This window comes from Rhinichthys klamathensis, unplaced genomic scaffold, assembly GCF_029890125.1.
Source record: "Rhinichthys klamathensis goyatoka isolate OS25496 unplaced genomic scaffold, OSU_Roscu_1.1 h1tg000007l_1, whole genome shotgun sequence".
NCBI classification, from domain to species: domain Eukaryota; kingdom Metazoa; phylum Chordata; class Actinopteri; order Cypriniformes; family Leuciscidae; genus Rhinichthys; species Rhinichthys klamathensis.
The window spans coordinates 2,488,509-2,506,625 of NW_026606560.1; the positions used below are offsets into that span (position 1 = coordinate 2,488,509).

Below are 18,117 nucleotides of genomic sequence, written 5' to 3' on the forward strand. Positions count from 1 at the left end.
TAATAATCAACAAAGTAAACAAAGATAAACAATACATAATGCCATATAGAAAAAAAATACATTTTGTGTGCATATGTGTGTATAATTATTTTTAGATTTAGATTTTAAGAGAAAGGATTCAATGAGAGATGCCCACAGGCCGAGGCTGCATGCAGTAACACAGCAGGCATGTCTTAGGTTGTCTTATCAAAACATATCAGTGTTAATGTGTACACAAGAAGTTAAGAAAAATAAATGATCATACTCTACTCTTACATATTACCCATGTAGAGACTGATTTACATTTACATGCTTGCCAGCATTCAGAAGAAACATTGACCATTCTATTACATTTGAGAGAGTGAGAATATAGTTCAAATAGAACTGGGAAAAGAAGTACATTACATTATCATGTTTTACTTAAGATGCACAAACTAGCAATGAACTAGTTGTTTTTTTAAAACCTTTTTTATTTGATTACTTTCATCTTTATTTTGTAAACACACAGACTATGCTATATATTACAATTAAAGTCTGCTATATTATCTCAATATCATCTAACCAGGCAAGCAAAATAACATTTTTCATAGACATTAACTTTTAAACAGATTTCCTCTGACAGTATATCTGTGTCCTGTTCAGTAAGTCCTGATAGATCTTTGATCTTATAAACCGAGGAAAGGAGTCTTTCTCCATGAGGCTGTACACTTTAGCTTGGACTTCATTGAGACTGTTGGAAGTTGGCTCCAGAAGGCTCTGTTTGGTTTCCTCTCTGGTCCTGTGGTCTATGTTAACCTTCAGAGATATAAGAGTTTGAGAATATTAAATTCTGTACAAATACTCTTGATAACAGCATAGAATCAAACAAACCATTTCCCAGCACAGCCAAAGTGGATAGACTATGGATAAATGGTATGGTCATCAAAGTTCACACAAAAACATCTATCACTGTCTCTGATGATCATGGTTCACGCTTCTCCACCGTCACAAATTTTATTCAGTTTGTGCATTGTCTGAGCCAAGAGAGCAGGGTTATTACATTTGGTAGATACGTCTCATCTTGAAGGAGCCAAACTGAAGCTATTTGTGTTTTCTGTGACCCGCACAATCAGAATGCTTAAGGACAGTGCTGCTGTGCTTCCCGAATAACAAGCAGTGATTCACAATGTAACTGAAGGTCACGCTGAACAAGAAGATGATCTTCAGGTTTGAAGCCAGGGAAGAACTAAAGTGAGCGTAGGTGGTGCTAAAGAACAAACTCAGAGGGAGGAAAAATCTTTATAGCACAGGTCTCAAACTTGGAAGAGCATTGTATAAGCAATTAAAAAGTGTATGTATGCATATATATATATATATATATATATGATTTTTTTTAGCAGTCATTGCAGCCTTCAGTGTCACATGATCCTTCTGAAATAATTTAATTTCTTATATGTGTTGAAAACAAATGTGTTTACAGTTTAATATTGAGGATTCTTTGTTGAATAGAATCTTCAAAAGAACATAATGATATATATAACATGTCATGTTATATAACATCAATTCTGCATGCCAGGATAAGACACAAATGCCTGTGACTGTCATGAAACGTGCTGATAAAAGCTCACAAATACGATGAAGAACGGGAAACTGGATCTTTATCAACAAAACTCAGGAAAATCTCACAGAATATACACGTTACCATTGACAAAGACAGATAAACACAGAGGGAGAACTGAAGGCTTAAGTACACAGAGCAAATGAGATCACTTACGAGGTGATTGACAAGGCACAGGTGAATGGGATAAGTAATTAAGCAGACTGAGGAAAAGGTCACAGGACAGAACCAAAAACACAAAGAAAACAACAGAACAGGGTATACTCGTTACACCCGGGGCCTGTACCATGATGATAGTTAAACAAACTCTGGGTTACAGGATTAGTTTAGAGTTGACAAAACCAAACCAATCCAACCAGGCTTTGTTGGTACCATGATGCTGATCATCAACTTTTTCTGTCAACTCAGACTTTGATCCTGAGTTTAGGAGTGACATCAGTAGGTGTGACAGTGTGAGAACAGCCAATCACATGCTGAGAAAGAGTGAAACTGTGATTCATTTCTCGCGAGAGAAGCAACACGATTCACTTCTCTCTTCTGTAGCTATTACGAGATTAAAAAGAATTTAAACAATTGTACACAGCAAGAAGAAAATAGCTGTCTATGAAAGAGGACAACTGAAAGAAAAAGTATTGCTATATCAGTGCAAGTAAAAGTTGTGAAGTTAGTTTAACAGTTGATAAAGGTATTGAAAGAATTTAACTTTTAAGCTCACATGTAGTCATTTTTTAGCTTTATCTATTGATTCTCAAGCGTATATTACCTTTATATATTTATTCATTTAAACTGTGCATAATAATAATTGATAAACTAAAAATGTACATGTGTGATCGATTAAGGGTATAATAATTAGCCTAAATAAATAATATCTAAACCATACAAAATTATTATTCTAAATAAGCATTACTAAAAGCTAGACGATTTTGTCTTTAAAAATAATTTGCTATGTAGTGACCTTTAATTTGGAGTGACTTTATCGCATCAGACATGTGTCAATTTGCTCACAGCTTATTGGTTCCTAGTTCGGTTTGCAACCTCTTACCTGGAACATAACGTGCCCCAGACCAGGTTAGCCGTGGAGCGGAAGTTGGGCTGGATCCCAAATGGCACACTTCATATGGACTCGTGGTCTCGTGGCCTTAAATTGCGCGTGCTCACCTAGTATACGAGTCCGTAGGGTGTCCTATTCTGCATTTGCATTTGTGAGCGCCGCCTTTTTGCCCTTGATGCGGACTTCGGTGAAGCCTGTACTTTTGCACCCTCCACACAAGTTACCTACCCAGGAATCATTGCGAACGCCCAATCAGATAAATGAGGGGAGGAGTTTCGGTGGGATGATGTCATCAAGCCTGTCCCAAAATACACTCTCGCGTGCCCTTGTGGACTCGAGGCCAGCACCCCTTACGTCTGCACTTCCTGACGTCACTAAGTGTGAACTCGAAGGAGGTCCACAAGGGCGGAGTGTGCCATTTGGGATCCAGCCTTATGGCGATGAATACTGCTAAAAGCCAAACCACTTTCATGGTGCCTAAAACCCAGGGTTGGCGCAAACTAAACTGAAAAATACCTGGCTATCCACCTAAACCAGCTTCATGGTATAGGCCCCTGGAAACATTGCATACATACAAATTGGAATGTTTTAATATACTCTTTGCAATTACTTTATTTAGCAACACCGTGAAACGCTTTTGTTCAGGTTTAGTTGCTATGGTTTTATAGAAGGAGTCAACATACCTCTCTGGGTGCATGAATGTCGATAAATTCCTTGAAGATCTTACTGGCCTTAGACATCATCTTAGCAGGGGATTTGATCTTTTTATAGTCCTCACAAGCCAACCAGAACTCGATATTTTCATCACTGAACTCTGTTTTGAGGAAGGTTCTGAAAGCTGCCAAACCATCTATGAAATAAAGATGAATACGATTACGGATAAACATCTTATTATATTAAAACCAATATGTCATCATGTCTAATATGCCATATCTTGGCCATGCTGGCTACAGGAAATTCTTCTCAAGGACACCAAGCTGCAGAACTTGATTTCACCAAGTGTAACATGTTCCTGGATCAACATATTTGTTGATCCTGGAACAACATTCCAATCTACCACTAAGATTTGAGGGACAAGTTAACAGTTTATGTCAAGTTTAGGCTTACAAGCAGGGTTAGGTGCTTATATATCAGGGTTATTCACCTAGCATTTAGGGATAACTTATGGGTAGGGTTACGTTTAGGGGTAGAGATAGGATTACATTTTCAGACAGGAATGTTGTTCCAGGATCAACTAAATATGTTGACCCAGGAACGCATATAATCAGGACGTACCACTAAGCTAGTTGCTTTCATTCATCAAAAGCAATTTTTTCTTTGTCATATTTGTGATGTGCTTCAAATGAGAGAATACACCAACATTCATCTGTTTCAGATGAAACTGAATGTACTTTTAGCATCACTCACTGCACATTTCACTTTGAAAGGGTTGCGAAATGTGCAAGAAGCAACGTAATATCATTCTGCAGAAATGTCGCCACAGGGATGTTTTTCCAATGAGCCTGGTTGGATTAAACATGTATGTTAGTGATTTTATGATCATCATATGTTTTTTTTTTGTTGCTGTTGCTTATTTTTACCCTGTATCCTTTTTGTGTGAGGTAGACTTCTCAGTTAGTCCACATAAACAGCAGGTTGGGAAAATTAGACAATAGTGCTTCTCTGGAAATTCAATGAAAGGACAATCAAGAGGCAGTACAGCGGCTAAATGTTCTCCTGCTGGCTAGCGAACAAAATGTTCTCTTTTGTTGCCTCCATTGTTTTTTTTTTATAAAGTGATTTTCTGCGGAACATGTATCCTGTTAGACACAGGAAGTCATTTATATCTGAAATGCATTTTACAGATCAGTGAGATCACGCTACCTGAAGGGGAGATTTTACCCAGCATACCCTGGTAATTAATTGAAAGTGAGTGAAAGGAAGAGAAAGATAATGGTCATTGAAATGCAGTACATAACATCAATATTATCATTATATCACCACCATTATTATATTAATATAGTTTTGGGATTCAGTAGGCCATGAGTTTTTGTGCTTATAAATTAAGAGTGTCACAACATTTTAACCACATTCTGTGATAAAATGTGTCAAACAGAACAAAATAAGTCTCTAATTTCTGATTTATTGTGCTGCATTCAAAAATATAGGCTACTGTATTTGCTGATCAAAAGACATTTGGAGAAAAAGCAGAAACAAGCGATAGCATGTGTAAGCAGATGCATATGTAAAATAATGCGATCATCAATTTTACAAAGCATATAAATCAAAACTGCCTAATGTTACTGAATGAAATGTCGACCCAAGACGAGTTATAGGACTGTGAAGCTTTGGGAGTGTTGATGGACTCAGTCTACTCCATCTATGTTTTGATCATCGTTCTGAATCTGATCTGGATGTAGTCTTTGACAAAACGAGATTTTTGTAGAATTTACCAGAAGCATTTTCTCTCGCTTCGCAGAGGAAGAGAAACAACTAATGATGAGTAAAGCTACTTAAAGGTTTGTGTTTGGTAGACATTTTATACCGAAATTCTTATATCTGTGGTAAGTTTTAAATATTTCACACATCTCATGTAGGCCTGTCACACATTTGTTATCATTCGCTAGCTCGAATGGATACGTTAACAATTTTCAATTTGGTTTCCGATCTTATCACAGCACAGAGACAGCGCTCATAAAGATAATAAACGATATTCGCTTAAATACTGATAGAGGCAAATTATCAGTACTGGTACTACTCGACCTCAGTGCTGCATTTGACACTGTCGATCATAATATGCTTCTTGACAGGCTGTAAAACTGGGTGGGGCTTTCTGGGATAGTCCTAAAATGGTTCAGGTCATAGAATGGAGAGGTTATTGTGTGAGTATAGGATACCATAAGTCTGAGTGGCTCAAGTCTCAAATCTATGGCCACTCCTATTCAACCTGTACATGCTCCCAATGAGCCAAATAATGAAAAAGAACCAAATTGCTTACCACAGCTATGCAGACGACACACAGCTCTACTTAGCCCTATTGCCTAACGACTACAGCCCCATTGACTCCCTGATGAAGTAAACAGTTGGAGGTGCCAAAACTTTCTTCAGTTAACCCTCTGGGGTCCAAGGTGTTTTTGGGGTCCTTGAGATGTTTTGACATACTCTGACATTTGTGCTTTTTTCAGTTGCTTATAAACATATTACTGGCAAAGGTGTAATTACACTCTATTTAGCACAAACAGGGCTACCATAATGTGTTATCAACATGTATGTACATTTTTGTATTTTTGAGAGAATATTGTTTATGCGTGGTTATTGAAAAAACTAAAACTTAAAGTTTCTGAAATAAGGCCACAAAACACATACTAAATATGTGTCCACAAGACTTTTGACTAATGGATGTTGTCGCCTAGAGTTTTTTCTTCAAAATGATCTGAAAATCATCCTGCCTTATCATTCACATAAAACAATAGATTGGTTTAAATTTAAAAATGACACTTTTTGTTTGGAAAGGCAATATGCGCAGGGGTGTGACCTGCTGTGATTCACACCTGAGAAGACAATGTGCCCGCATAATGAGCGCATAATGGGGCAGCATACTAATGACCCTTTCATTCAGGTGTGTCACTGAGCCACAAGAATGACACATATATATATATATATATATATATATATATAATACAAAATTGGTTCACAGTTCCAATTATTTATTTATTTTTCAAATTGTGCTTGCAAATTGTATAATATCAAATGTAAAAATTTCTAGTAATTGTGCAGTTAATTATCATACTGTTTTTACAGAAAGTTTGGGAATATATCCCAAATGTGTCACTAATAAAACACAATACAAATAATTTAAAGAGGAGGCTTATATTGAACTTTTAAGATTTACCTAAGATTTATTTATATGTAGCCTACATATATTTTTGCTATTTTAATAAAAAGGTTACAATTACAACAACAATTAAAATTTTAAACTATATTTCAAATGTAATCTTTCTTTCTATATATTAAAGTATACATTTTATCATACATATTTACATATTTATAGCCTACAATCGAACAAACACTATAATAACATCTTAGCAAACAAGCTTATTTGATGTGGCAGTATTTTACAGTAAAAACGACATCTTGTCTTTCATATGTAACATATCGTTTTTATGATTAGGACATATAAATGTTAATTTTCAGTTTAATACGTTGCTTATTCAAAAATATTTTATTTCAACATATTTCAGTCGATTTTTACTCATCTCAGTATTGGAATATAGTTAGGTAAAAGCTGTTCATTCATTCACACACAAAATGCGATTCATATTCAAACAGTCTTTTTGTTTACAGATACTATTTCATATCGCGATTAGAACAAAGCACTTGAAAATAAAGAATGTACCTATTCCTCGGCTGGATCCGTTGCTCTGAGGTAATTTTTTCCAGGATTATTATTAAGATAGTATTATTCCTCACAGCGTCGTAAATCTGAGTCTCTTTCGGTGGGTTATCCAGCTGATGTGTGGGCGTGGATCGCCTCAGAGCATTTGTGTTTGAATAGAGCGCGCGCTCCGTGGGCGTGGTCAAATTAACTTTAATGAGCTGAGACAAGAACGACTATCATCTCTCTCTTTTCGTACAGATTACATAAAATGAGAAAATTTGTTTTTTATATAAATTACTTCATTTAAAAGAAGATAATTCAGGCTTCATGCCTGTGTGCCTGTATACCTGTTTGACTGAGTATTTGCAGTTACAGCTCATTTTTCGGACACGTTTCAGAATGGACTTCACTGACAGAGAGAACGCAGAACTTTATTAGGCGAAAAGGCGAAAAACACTTTGTTTTTATTATGAGGTTCCACAAAAAAAATACAAACTTAACAGGATCGAATGATGTACAACACTTATATGTAAGATCAAAATCAACAGAGTAATTTGAGTCTCTTTTGCACTGATAAGGAAAAAAGTGAGCTGGTATCGCCGGCGAGACCGCCGACCCCAGAGGGTTAAACAAAGACAAAACTGAAGTCATTGCGTTTGGAAACAAAGATGAAGTTGCAGCCCGTTCTCATCTTTTGGCGTCATACATGTGACGCTTTGGACATTTCGTCGAAATCTTACGCACATGGCATCCTTTAGCATCAATATGAGACGCAGAACCCAAGGCGTCATACAGGTGACGCTCGTCTAAATCGGACGCACATGGCATCGTTTAGCGTGAAAATGAGACGCAGATCCCAAGGCGTCATAACCGTACCCTACCCCAGACCTAAACCTACCCATAACAGTGCGTGTTATATTGACGCTAAAGGATGCCATGTGCGTAAGATTTCGACGAAATGTCATATGGCGTCACCTATATGACGCCAAAGGATGAGAATGCGTTGGAAGTTCTCAAGGTGAATGCATACCTTCACTCTAGGGGTCAAACAACTAAAAATCAAGTCAGGAATCTTGGTGTGTCTCTAGAGTCAGACCTTAGTTTCAGTAGTTATGTCAAAGCAATAAGTCAGCATAGCATACTATCATCTGAAGAATATTTCAAGAATTAGATGCTTTGTTTGTTTCCAGTCAAGATTTAGAGAAACTTGTGCATGCTTTCATCACTAGCAGGGTGGATTATTGTAATGGACTCCTCACTGGCCTTCCTAAAAAGACCATAAGACAGTTGCAGCTCATACAGAACGCTGCTGCCAGGATTCTGAGCAGAACCGGAAAATATGAACATATCACAGTCCTCAGGTCTTTACACTGGCTCACAGTTACATTTAGGATTGATTTTAAAGTATTATTACTAGTATATAAATCATTCAATGCAAGGACCTCAATATATTGCAGATATGCTCACTGAATATAAACCTAACAGATCACTCAGATCATTAGGATCACATCAGCTAGAAATACCAAGGGTTCACTCTAAGCATGGTGAGTTTGCTTTTAGCTACTATGGCAGCCGCAGCTGGGACCAGCTTCCAGAAGAGATCAGATGTGCTCTTACAGTAGTCACATTCAAATCCAGACTCAAAACACATCTGTTTAGCTATGCATTTACTGAATGAGCACTGTCCCAGTCTGATTTTTTATTTTAAACTGTTTTAATTATTCTTATTTCTTTTGATTATTTTAATTTCTTCTATGTAAAGCACTTTGAATTACCATTGTGTATGAAATGTGCTATATAAATAAACTTGCCTTGCTAGTCAATCTATCTGAAACTGCATGGTCTGAATACTACTGTCAGTTATAATAGGTGTCTCAAGGAAAGCGTTTTAATCTGTGGCTGCATTTAGCTGTTTTTCCTCAAACATTACAAAAATTATTTGTCAGAGTAGTTGATATGGGATATGCTTCTTTCCTTGGGTAGTAACCACGCAAATTCCACCATGTTTGCACTGTACAGTATGTCTGTCACGGTTTAGGCACTTGGTTGCTTAAGTTAAAACAACCTACTGTATCACCATAAGTCTTCATTCTTGTACCCAGATATGGGTTGGGTCCCTCCTTTATTCCCAATAGGTGAAAATTAAATATATGATCACTTTGGGAAAAAAGTAATAGCACAACTCTGCTCAACAAGTTGCATGATTTGATCAATGTTCATGATATAACTGTGCATGTGGGATGAGTTCTGAATTTTAAAACCTAGCATTAGGGGGTACCTCAGCTTTAGAAAATGGTTTGCTGACTATTGTTTCTAAATACTGACAGATTTTAGAAGTCTTTAGCATGAACAAATGTCCTGTTAACAGCACTGAGAGAGGCTATTTGTGGCACGTCTGGAGTGTCATTGCTGTGAGATTCAAAGAAAGACACACACACACACTGTTCTAATTGATGCTGGAATTAAGCCTGAGGAAATAAGGCCTGTCATTTTGTGAGCAATCGACGAGAGAAGTCACAGCCAAAAGCGTGACTCACAGGGAAAATGGCGCCCTTTACTTAATATGGAACGCTTCTTACATAACTTGCTGGTGAACTACATCATGGCTGAACTACAGTACATCCCTGTAGAAATGCAACTGACTGAAAATACAAAAACAATTTGTTGTAAAAATGATTTGGAGAAGTGTGGCTGGTGTACAGTGTTACAATACACACACACACACACACACACACACGCACGCACGCACGCACGCACGCACGCACGCACGCACGCACGCACGCACGCACGCACACACACACACACACACACATATAAAAACATAATTCACTTAAATATAGATTATAATTGCTTTGTTTCAATTAAAGTTGAAAAAAAATGTTTTTACAGTATAGCACTATTCACAACACAGAAAAGCTTTTTTAAAGCAGCTTTACAGAAAATATTTTCTTAAGATAAATATATCTTACTATCTTCATGCCTTATAATTGCATTTAGAGTAGAGCTCGTTGATAGTATTGTTTATTTTTTTTACATTTTGCGACAACACAAACTATCAAGAAGTTGAGCTACAGGGCTCAACGCTAAGGATTTTTTCTACTGGTTGGGCCAGTAGTGGTTTGAATATTTACTTGTGAGTTGTGACCCCACCACAAAAAAAGTTATTGATAAATAAAATATGCCTAGTTATTGTCTTCGTTGTTTTTGACCTATAACCTTAACAAATAAGGTTGTGACAACAAAAACTACTAGCCTAACTCATATAAATTTTAAGTATTGTTAAAGTAAACTGTCAATAATAAAATAAGAACAAATAAAACAATTACGAACAACAGCGCAAATCAATAGAACAAACATACACATCAAATAAAAGTCTAACATGTCTAACATAAGTCTAACAGTAATTTTCACATTTTAGGTAGAAAATGAATAATCAAATGTAAAATAACACTGCATAGTCTTCACTGTATAAAATAAATGTAGATGAATCCTTATTAAAGTTACAAAAGTTTTCAGTCAAGAGCAGTAAGTGATTTTTTTTTTGTCTTTTGTTGTTTGATTAACATTACAAGACAGCAGGTTTATTAGGCTGCTGTCACTTTAAGAGATGCACGGATCCAATATACTATTAAACTTGCGTTTTATTTCTCAACTGTTTATGTTCACTTAAGACATAACAGACTATGTTTACTAGGATACTCGCCGAAACCAGCCTTTTTTTATGTCATTTTGTGTGCGTAAGAAGGCTTGAAAGAGAGCTCAATTCAGCATTCGCACGCTGTCTGAGAAGCGGCTTTCTGGGCGCACTCTTCGAATTCCCCAATTGAAGATTTAACGCAAATAAGCTCAATAATTCAGACCCATAAACTTTATCATACTTACATTTATTGGACAGCAGAGCATCAAATGAATCTGCCCATCTGGTCACTTCATCATTGGATAACCTGAGACGGCCAAAGATACATGATCAGGTACAGTTATGAGACAGCTAATTAATTATTTTCCTTTTTTTTTTCTTGAGGGAACAACATATTACTCACTTCAAGTATCTTGTGGACCTCTCCTGAGAGGGAGGCAGGAATTCTGAAAAATCGCTGCATGAGTCTGATTTGTTAGACAGGCACCCTAGTCTAGTTTTCATGGCCCTGAAAAAAAGGGAAGAGGAAAAAAGACAAAAGCAATCTTAAATAACAAGAGATTAACAGCTGTCAATGACATTAGTGTATTCATAAGAGACCGGTGATGATTTATTTTTAGACCATACCAAATTACTGATAATAATGACAACAGCTCAGGTGTGCATAATAGCCTGTCTGATTAGATTGCATTGATGCTCACAGATGCATTATACAACACACCATTGCAATGTTCACTAATTATCTGGAGATGTGGATTCACCATATTGTAAACATGAATATTCTTTCAAAATGGGAATCATTGAAATGCAACAGCGCACCTGGCCCTAAAAAAGGCATTATCATGAATTCTGCATGTATATTTACATCATAGAAGAATCAATCAGGGCCGAGAGTGAGAGAGCGACAGAAAGAGAGATACTCACATTAACTATTACATAAACTATAAGATAAATGGATACTCACTGAATGTCCTTGCAATGCAATTTCTTCCAGTCAAGTGAGGAGTTGATTTGCCTGTGAAAATGATAAATATTTACACACACACATATATATATATATATACTAGTTCTCATCAGTGAGCATATTTTGCTAATCACTATTCCCAAGGCTCACTATTACTAGAGTGCCAGATGCCACCTTTTCCCATGATGCAATATAAAACATTTGGACCAACATATAACTCACGCTATTTTGCTTTTGTTATTGCACCTGCAGTTCCAGGCATGTTCAGTTCTTACAAAGGACCTTTTCCAAAAAGTAAATAAATAAAATTTCACTCTCTTACCATTTCAATCCACAAAGATGATGCAACCTATTGCTTTCACATGTAGTTATTTTTTAATTGGGAACACTGCATGAAATTGACCATTCTTTTTCTGAAGGATCGTAAATTCCTCCACAGAAAATAGGCATGAGTAATTCCTCTCAACGTGCATAAAAAAACCCCCCCTGAGAACAGGACTTTGTGTTATTGTGCACTTTGATGGAAATCAGAAAAGCCATGGTACTGTAGGCCTGTCTACCACGGATATTATTAAAGAGGGGGTATATTCCAAGGTATATTTTAATCTGTGTGCTTGCATGGTTAGCTTTTGTAGTTCTTGACATAAAAGGCAGTTTAATTGGTTGCGAGTATCACATTTCTGTTTATTTTTGTTTTGTAGTATTTATTATTGAATATTTTCCTGTTTCTGATTATTGCTAAATGGAGTGCAAGGTAAAGGAAATAATGACTTATAATTTATTTTTATTTTTCAACCCTGTTTTCGTATCTTTTTTCATTTGACTAATTACAACTGAAAGGTTAAAAAGTTCAGGGATCAAATCTAAATGCGCTAAAGTAAAGTGAATTATTTTAAAGTGCTTCCATTACTGAATATCTTTGTCAAGCAGGGTGAAATAAATAAATAACATGAGCCCCCTTGTGTTTTAACCATATGTCCCTTCTAAAGCATCACAGAAATGATGAATTTCTAATTGCAGTCTGACAAACAATCCGAAAATTCTCTCAAGATGGGAATATTTTAGTGATTCGCCGGATGCTTGAGGCTTATTCTTCATTTCCTTGCACTGGATGAGAACACGTGCCATGCTATTTATAAAATGCTCTGACGAATCTATCTAGGCAGGGAGAAGCCAGTTCATGTTCTATGCATGCATGCAGCACAAATGGAGCTACAGGGAGCTAAATAAAAGATACTCTGATGTTTCACCCTTACAAAATCACCATGAGATGCCCAAAGAAATAAAAACATAGCTAACATTCTCCTTCCGTTTTTGTGAGTGCTCGGAATTTAATATTCTCAGTTTCTCTTTGATGTAGGAATCCGAGTTTCTGTGCTGAGTAATTTGATAGTTGTGGGTCCTGTCTCACTTCAAATGGAATGTTAATGGTTTGCAATAAAACACAATGCTGAATTTTAGTCTGTTTAGTTAAGCATACACTGCTAGAAATGCAGTTCATAGCAGGACAGGATAATCACAATGTAAAAGTAAAAGAATATAATATAATAACATATAATATAATTTAATATAGGCTAATCAAATTGTCACGATCATGCCTTGTTTAGTTTCATTATTTAGTTCTGTTTCGTTTAATTCTCCTTTGTTACCATGGCTTCTATGCATGCTAGGCCAGTAGCTGGTGATGTAACTTTGTAAAGAAACACTAGCCCTACCAATCTACTAATACTCTACTAACACTCTAATGAGAGTTCAAAAAATATTTTGTGGTAATCAATGATAAATCAGTAACGTGACAACTGGCACATTGATTTTGATGGTTCCCTCACAGATAACTGAAAAGATCTCATGAAAAGTGCCCCATACCCTCATGCTCAGTAGAACACGTGAAGGTCCCTGTAGTGTTACTGTCTGATGGAGCTCAGTGAGATGTCAGGTTTCCCGCTGAGGATCCTCTACCCATTATCAATTTGCTATGCCATCTGATCTTCAACCCTCGCTTTTGCTATTTTTAAATTCCAAGCTCTTTGGTCGTCCATGTTAAAAAAATAATGTAGTTGCTTTTACCAGCCTTAAATTAGTTTTGCTTTCCACGTACTGGAATAAACAAGGTGAATATTTAACCTTTAGAGTGCCTAAGATTTTAAATATTTAACCATCAAAGTTCTCCAGCAATGCTTACAGACAACATATGTTGACTCATGTATAATAAATTGATTGTGATGTTCCTCATTTGTCAAGTCACTTAGGATGAAAGCATCTGCTGAATGATTAAATGTAAATGTTGCTGTTATAAAACACTTTAAACTATGGTCTCCCAGCCTGACCAAGCTGGTTTCCAAGACCAATTATCTTAAAAGTGCTCAAAAAACCATAAAAACAGACTAGGAGGCCACCTAACCACCTTAGGCTGAACTAAGCTGTTTTTTTTTCAGCATGTTGTAATTCACTAAAAGAACATTTCTCTTAGGGGTTTGTGGCAGTGAGGGTTTAGCTCCTGTTTTAGAAAGGTGCATCTGTGCCCCAGAGACACTACCTTCATTTACACCCTGCTTCACACTTTGCCATGACAGTTGCAAGGTAGGCTAATGCCTTTCTTTCCCTTCTATTTTTGTCAATGCCCTTTCCTCTTTGAGGTCCTCACCTATGTAACGTGATGGCTACTGTCTCTTCAAATCACATTCGGTCCAACAAAACTCTGAAGTTAAGGTCACTGTTACTTTATTTAGATATCTTCAAAATAGCATGGCCTGTTTTACTTTTAAATTATTTCATGTGATTTGATGTTGTACAGCACATTATGCAGAACATTGAGAATAAGTGCTCCTTATCGGTGTGAGGTCTCATTAAACCTGGGACAGAGAGACATCTGTTTGAAAAAGGTTGGCACATAGTGGCTATTCTGGGAAATGGGACATAAGTCAGACAAATTGGATAGAACTGCAATTGTGTGAATAGGAACAATAAGCATTAGCACAGTTACATGAGGAACACTTTTTCTCAAATGCCACTGTCTGGTTTTAATATATTCTTACTCTCTTTGCTAACAGGCCCAATCCAAAGACACCAAAATTTAGTTCAACATACCTTGGTAGAACTTTATAATAAATGATGGTACTACAGTAAGTCATTAAAAACATTATATAAAAAAAAGATATATCATCTACTTTTTCTACACTTATTTTCAAGGAAATTAATGACAACATTATTTAAACATGGTAAACATTATTTAAACATTCTCATAAAATGAGAATGATACACTCATGTTGAAAATATGTATATAAAATTCAAAAAAATCTTTAACAAATGAACATGCAATGGTGTGGGTGGGGGGTGTTAAACTTTGTCAGTGACAGGTATTTAAATTATTTTATTTAAAAGCTTTTTGCGCATTCAGATCAACGTGGGACTACAAATTGTGCATAATCGATTATTAACACAAATAAAATAAACATCCATTAAAATGAATTTCTAAAAGAGAATTTATTAAAAAAAATTAAACTATTTGAAAGTGCATTAACTAAAACAGACATACTACATCCGCCATGTTGTCATTATCATGTGACCTACCAGCGTCAGTGACGTCGCTTCACTTCCATTCATAAATCGTCTCCTGTGGCCTCATGGGATAGTAAAGTGTCCATCGTATGCACATTTTAGAATCTCAAATACTATGAATTCGGACATACAACTCTGTTGGTGTACTATTTCTCGCATACTATAGTAGGGAAGTATTCAATTTCGGACACAGCGTATGTTTTGATCATCGTTCTGAATCCGATCTGCATGTAGTCTTTGACAAAAAAGTGTTTTTCTCAGCTTTTTGCTCAAAATGTTGCTTTTTATGAAACTTATCCACATTCAAGTGTTGATAAAAATGATAATGCATCAAGTTAGAATAACATTTTTCCTTTTTTTTATTTATTTAAAAGCAGAGGCTATGTTCTTTCTTTTGATATATTGCCTGTTCCGATATATTCATACAACAAAATATTCTGGGGGCCATGATCATTTTGTGAAAATTATCAAAAATGCTGGCAATGGCTGGCAACTTAATAAAGTTAATAAATGAATACCAAGATGGCATTGATGCATGCTATTATAATAACATATTATAATAACATGCATTAGTTTTGTTAGATTAGTTATCCATACCTCAAGTGTTTCTGCTAAGAAAATTCCCATTGCTAAACATCCCACATAAAGTTACGAGTCTCTTATGTGCATTTTGCTTCTGATTTTATTTTAACGACTGTTTCACCATTTCAAAGATTGATAAATGTCTGCTAAATGATTAAATGTAAGATGTAAATGATTATAACACCCATGCAGAAAATGGATGCTGTTGTTGAGTCTGTACAGCAGAATGAAACATATCTCCAGTGTGTCTTAAAAAGAGCAGTGGGTGGTGAGTGTGGATGCTTCAAAGTCTCTCCTCATCTCTGTCACTTCCCCTCGCTGACATTTACAAACCTACAAAGCCCTCACAGGAGAGATGGATTAGCTGCCCAATCCCTTCAACAAACAGTTTTCATTGTGCATGTCAGAAAATAAAAATGGTGTAGTTTAAGTAATTGATATTACATAATATTATTTGCATATACAGTATAACTCAAATAAAATGAATGTTCTGTATGTTTTTTTTTCTGTACGTCGTAATGAAAACAAAAATCAGCATTCATGGAAACAACATCCACAAAAGAACAAAAAAATATCACAAACTGCAGTTTCCATCATTTATAAATGTTACAAAGTGAAAGCCAAATAGATGATCTGTTTTTCTAGTTGCACCCAATTCCCTACATAAGAGAAGACATGACAGATGGTGAGAACTGTGCGCTATGACAAATATCCTAGACACACAAAGCCAGTGTGAGCAGCAACTTATGCAACAATCAATCAGTGATATGAATATGGAGCCTTTACCTTTACAGTTCACTGCCGTTGATGGCAGCTCTTTGATTCGGGATGGAGACGCTTCTTTATCCGATGGGTTTAGCGTGGCTCTGTTCTTGTGTAGAGATATCTACTGTTGCCCACATGTAGCAATTATCACACAGCGTGTTCATCGGTGTGAAAGCGTGAGGGAGCGATGAACGGGAGAGAGAGAGAGAGAGAGAGAGAGAGAGAGAGGAGGGAGAGAGATGAGACGAGAGGGGAAAAAAATAAGCAGAGGGAGAGGCTTTGTCAACACACTGGTCTCTCTGGAGATTCAAAGGGCATTACTATGCCGGTTTGCTTTGCTCCGTCTAGGCTTTTCAGTGTCATGTTTGTGTTGTGAGGTCTCACGCTGTCAAACTGTTATTCTGCATGGATGTATGTCATAGACGAGGGAAATTTGAGGTCAAGCAAGCAGGTTTTGGCCGAGGTAATAGGTTCCTTTGAGGAGAGGAACAAGGAGACTAAATCAAGCCGGCGTAGACATCAAAGCTGCCTTTTTATCCCGCACTCACAGTGGCAAATCCTTGCTGGGTTTAAAATGGGACATGCTGGCCTCTTTTGATAGCTCTTATCTGCGTATGGGCTGTAGACTGACTACTTGAGTACCCAGTATTCTCAGTTCTCCACTGGAGGCATATTATATCCTCAAAAGAGTGCCGTGTCATCTTAGACACTCGTGTAAACATATACAGGCACATGTGAATAATGCACAGCGGCCATGCTGCATGAATTGGAGGTTGCTGACGAATTGTTCAAAGCCTTCATTAGAGCTTTTTCAGCTGATGCTATTCACTGGCACTAAGAAATCTTTTTAGAATCAGCTGTTTTAAAGGAGGTTGCCTTAAGGCTGGCCCACACTAAAAGATATTTAAAATCTTTTCAGATTTTCAAAATATGAGAGACAAATAATATGACGAAAAAAATCATAGTTTAACAGTTTTGTTCCTATAGTGTGTGGAGGAGAGCCTTGATGTGACCAAGACAGCACAACAGAACAGATTCCATTCACAGAGTCCCGACTGTGAACATGGGAAATCTCGCAAAATCTCTTGCGGTCAAACGTGACTTCACAGTAAACAAACATGGAAGTCGACGGGCACGAATTAATGGGGATAATAGTGTTTGGACTGCTTTTTACAAAAAATGTGTGGGGGGAAAAAAGAAAAAGGTTTGGATGAAGTCGTGTTATGCTTCCGTCTTCCGTCAGCTCGCTTTCTGATTTGGTATAATTTTGTTTGATATGACAATCTACAGAGTGTGTGCAAATTTGTCCTCGGGGTTCCCCGCCACACAACAGGATTTCTAACCGTAAATATTCACTGCAGCTTAGAAAGACCTACAATATTCGAGTTACTGTTTTGAAGGAATTTGACAGCTTAAGAGCAAATACAGACGTAGAAGTTACTACATCTTGGCATTCTCCATGGGGTTGAGGATGTTTCACTTGAAATAATATCTATATTAACTCTACCCTGCCAGCATTTTGTTTTAAAAGTTGCCAGCCACCACAATCATTTTTGATCATTTTCACAAACTTTTCATGGCCCCAAGAATATTCTGTTGTATGTATACCTGAACATGCAATATATAT

The 18,117-nt window shown here is 36.6% G+C and overlaps 1 protein-coding gene and 1 long non-coding RNA gene across 3 annotated transcripts in view; both read right to left on the reverse strand.

The window, feature by feature from the left end:
• The window catches only part of LOC130091767 (uncharacterized), a 137,064-nt gene that overhangs the window by 101 nt on the left and 118,846 nt on the right, over window positions 1–18,117 (reverse strand). The window lies entirely within an intron of this gene.
• rgs8 (regulator of G protein signaling 8) lies at window positions 56–16,712 on the reverse strand. 2 transcript variants are annotated; one of them, XM_056259824.1, is made up of 6 exons: window positions 16,512–16,712; window positions 11,586–11,636; window positions 11,025–11,129; window positions 10,867–10,928; window positions 3,311–3,477; window positions 56–774 (listed from the first exon to the last, which is right to left on the reverse strand). In XM_056259824.1, exons 3-6 carry the CDS (start codon window positions 11,123–11,125, stop codon window positions 580–582), a joined length of 525 nt encoding a protein of 174 aa, XP_056115799.1. In that variant the 5' UTR covers window positions 11,126–11,129; window positions 11,586–11,636; window positions 16,512–16,712; the 3' UTR covers window positions 56–579. The 2 variants fall into 2 exon arrangements, with proteins under 2 accessions (XP_056115799.1, XP_056115808.1); XM_056259833.1 differs by lacking the exons at window positions 11,586–11,636; window positions 16,512–16,712 and adding an exon at window positions 16,208–16,211.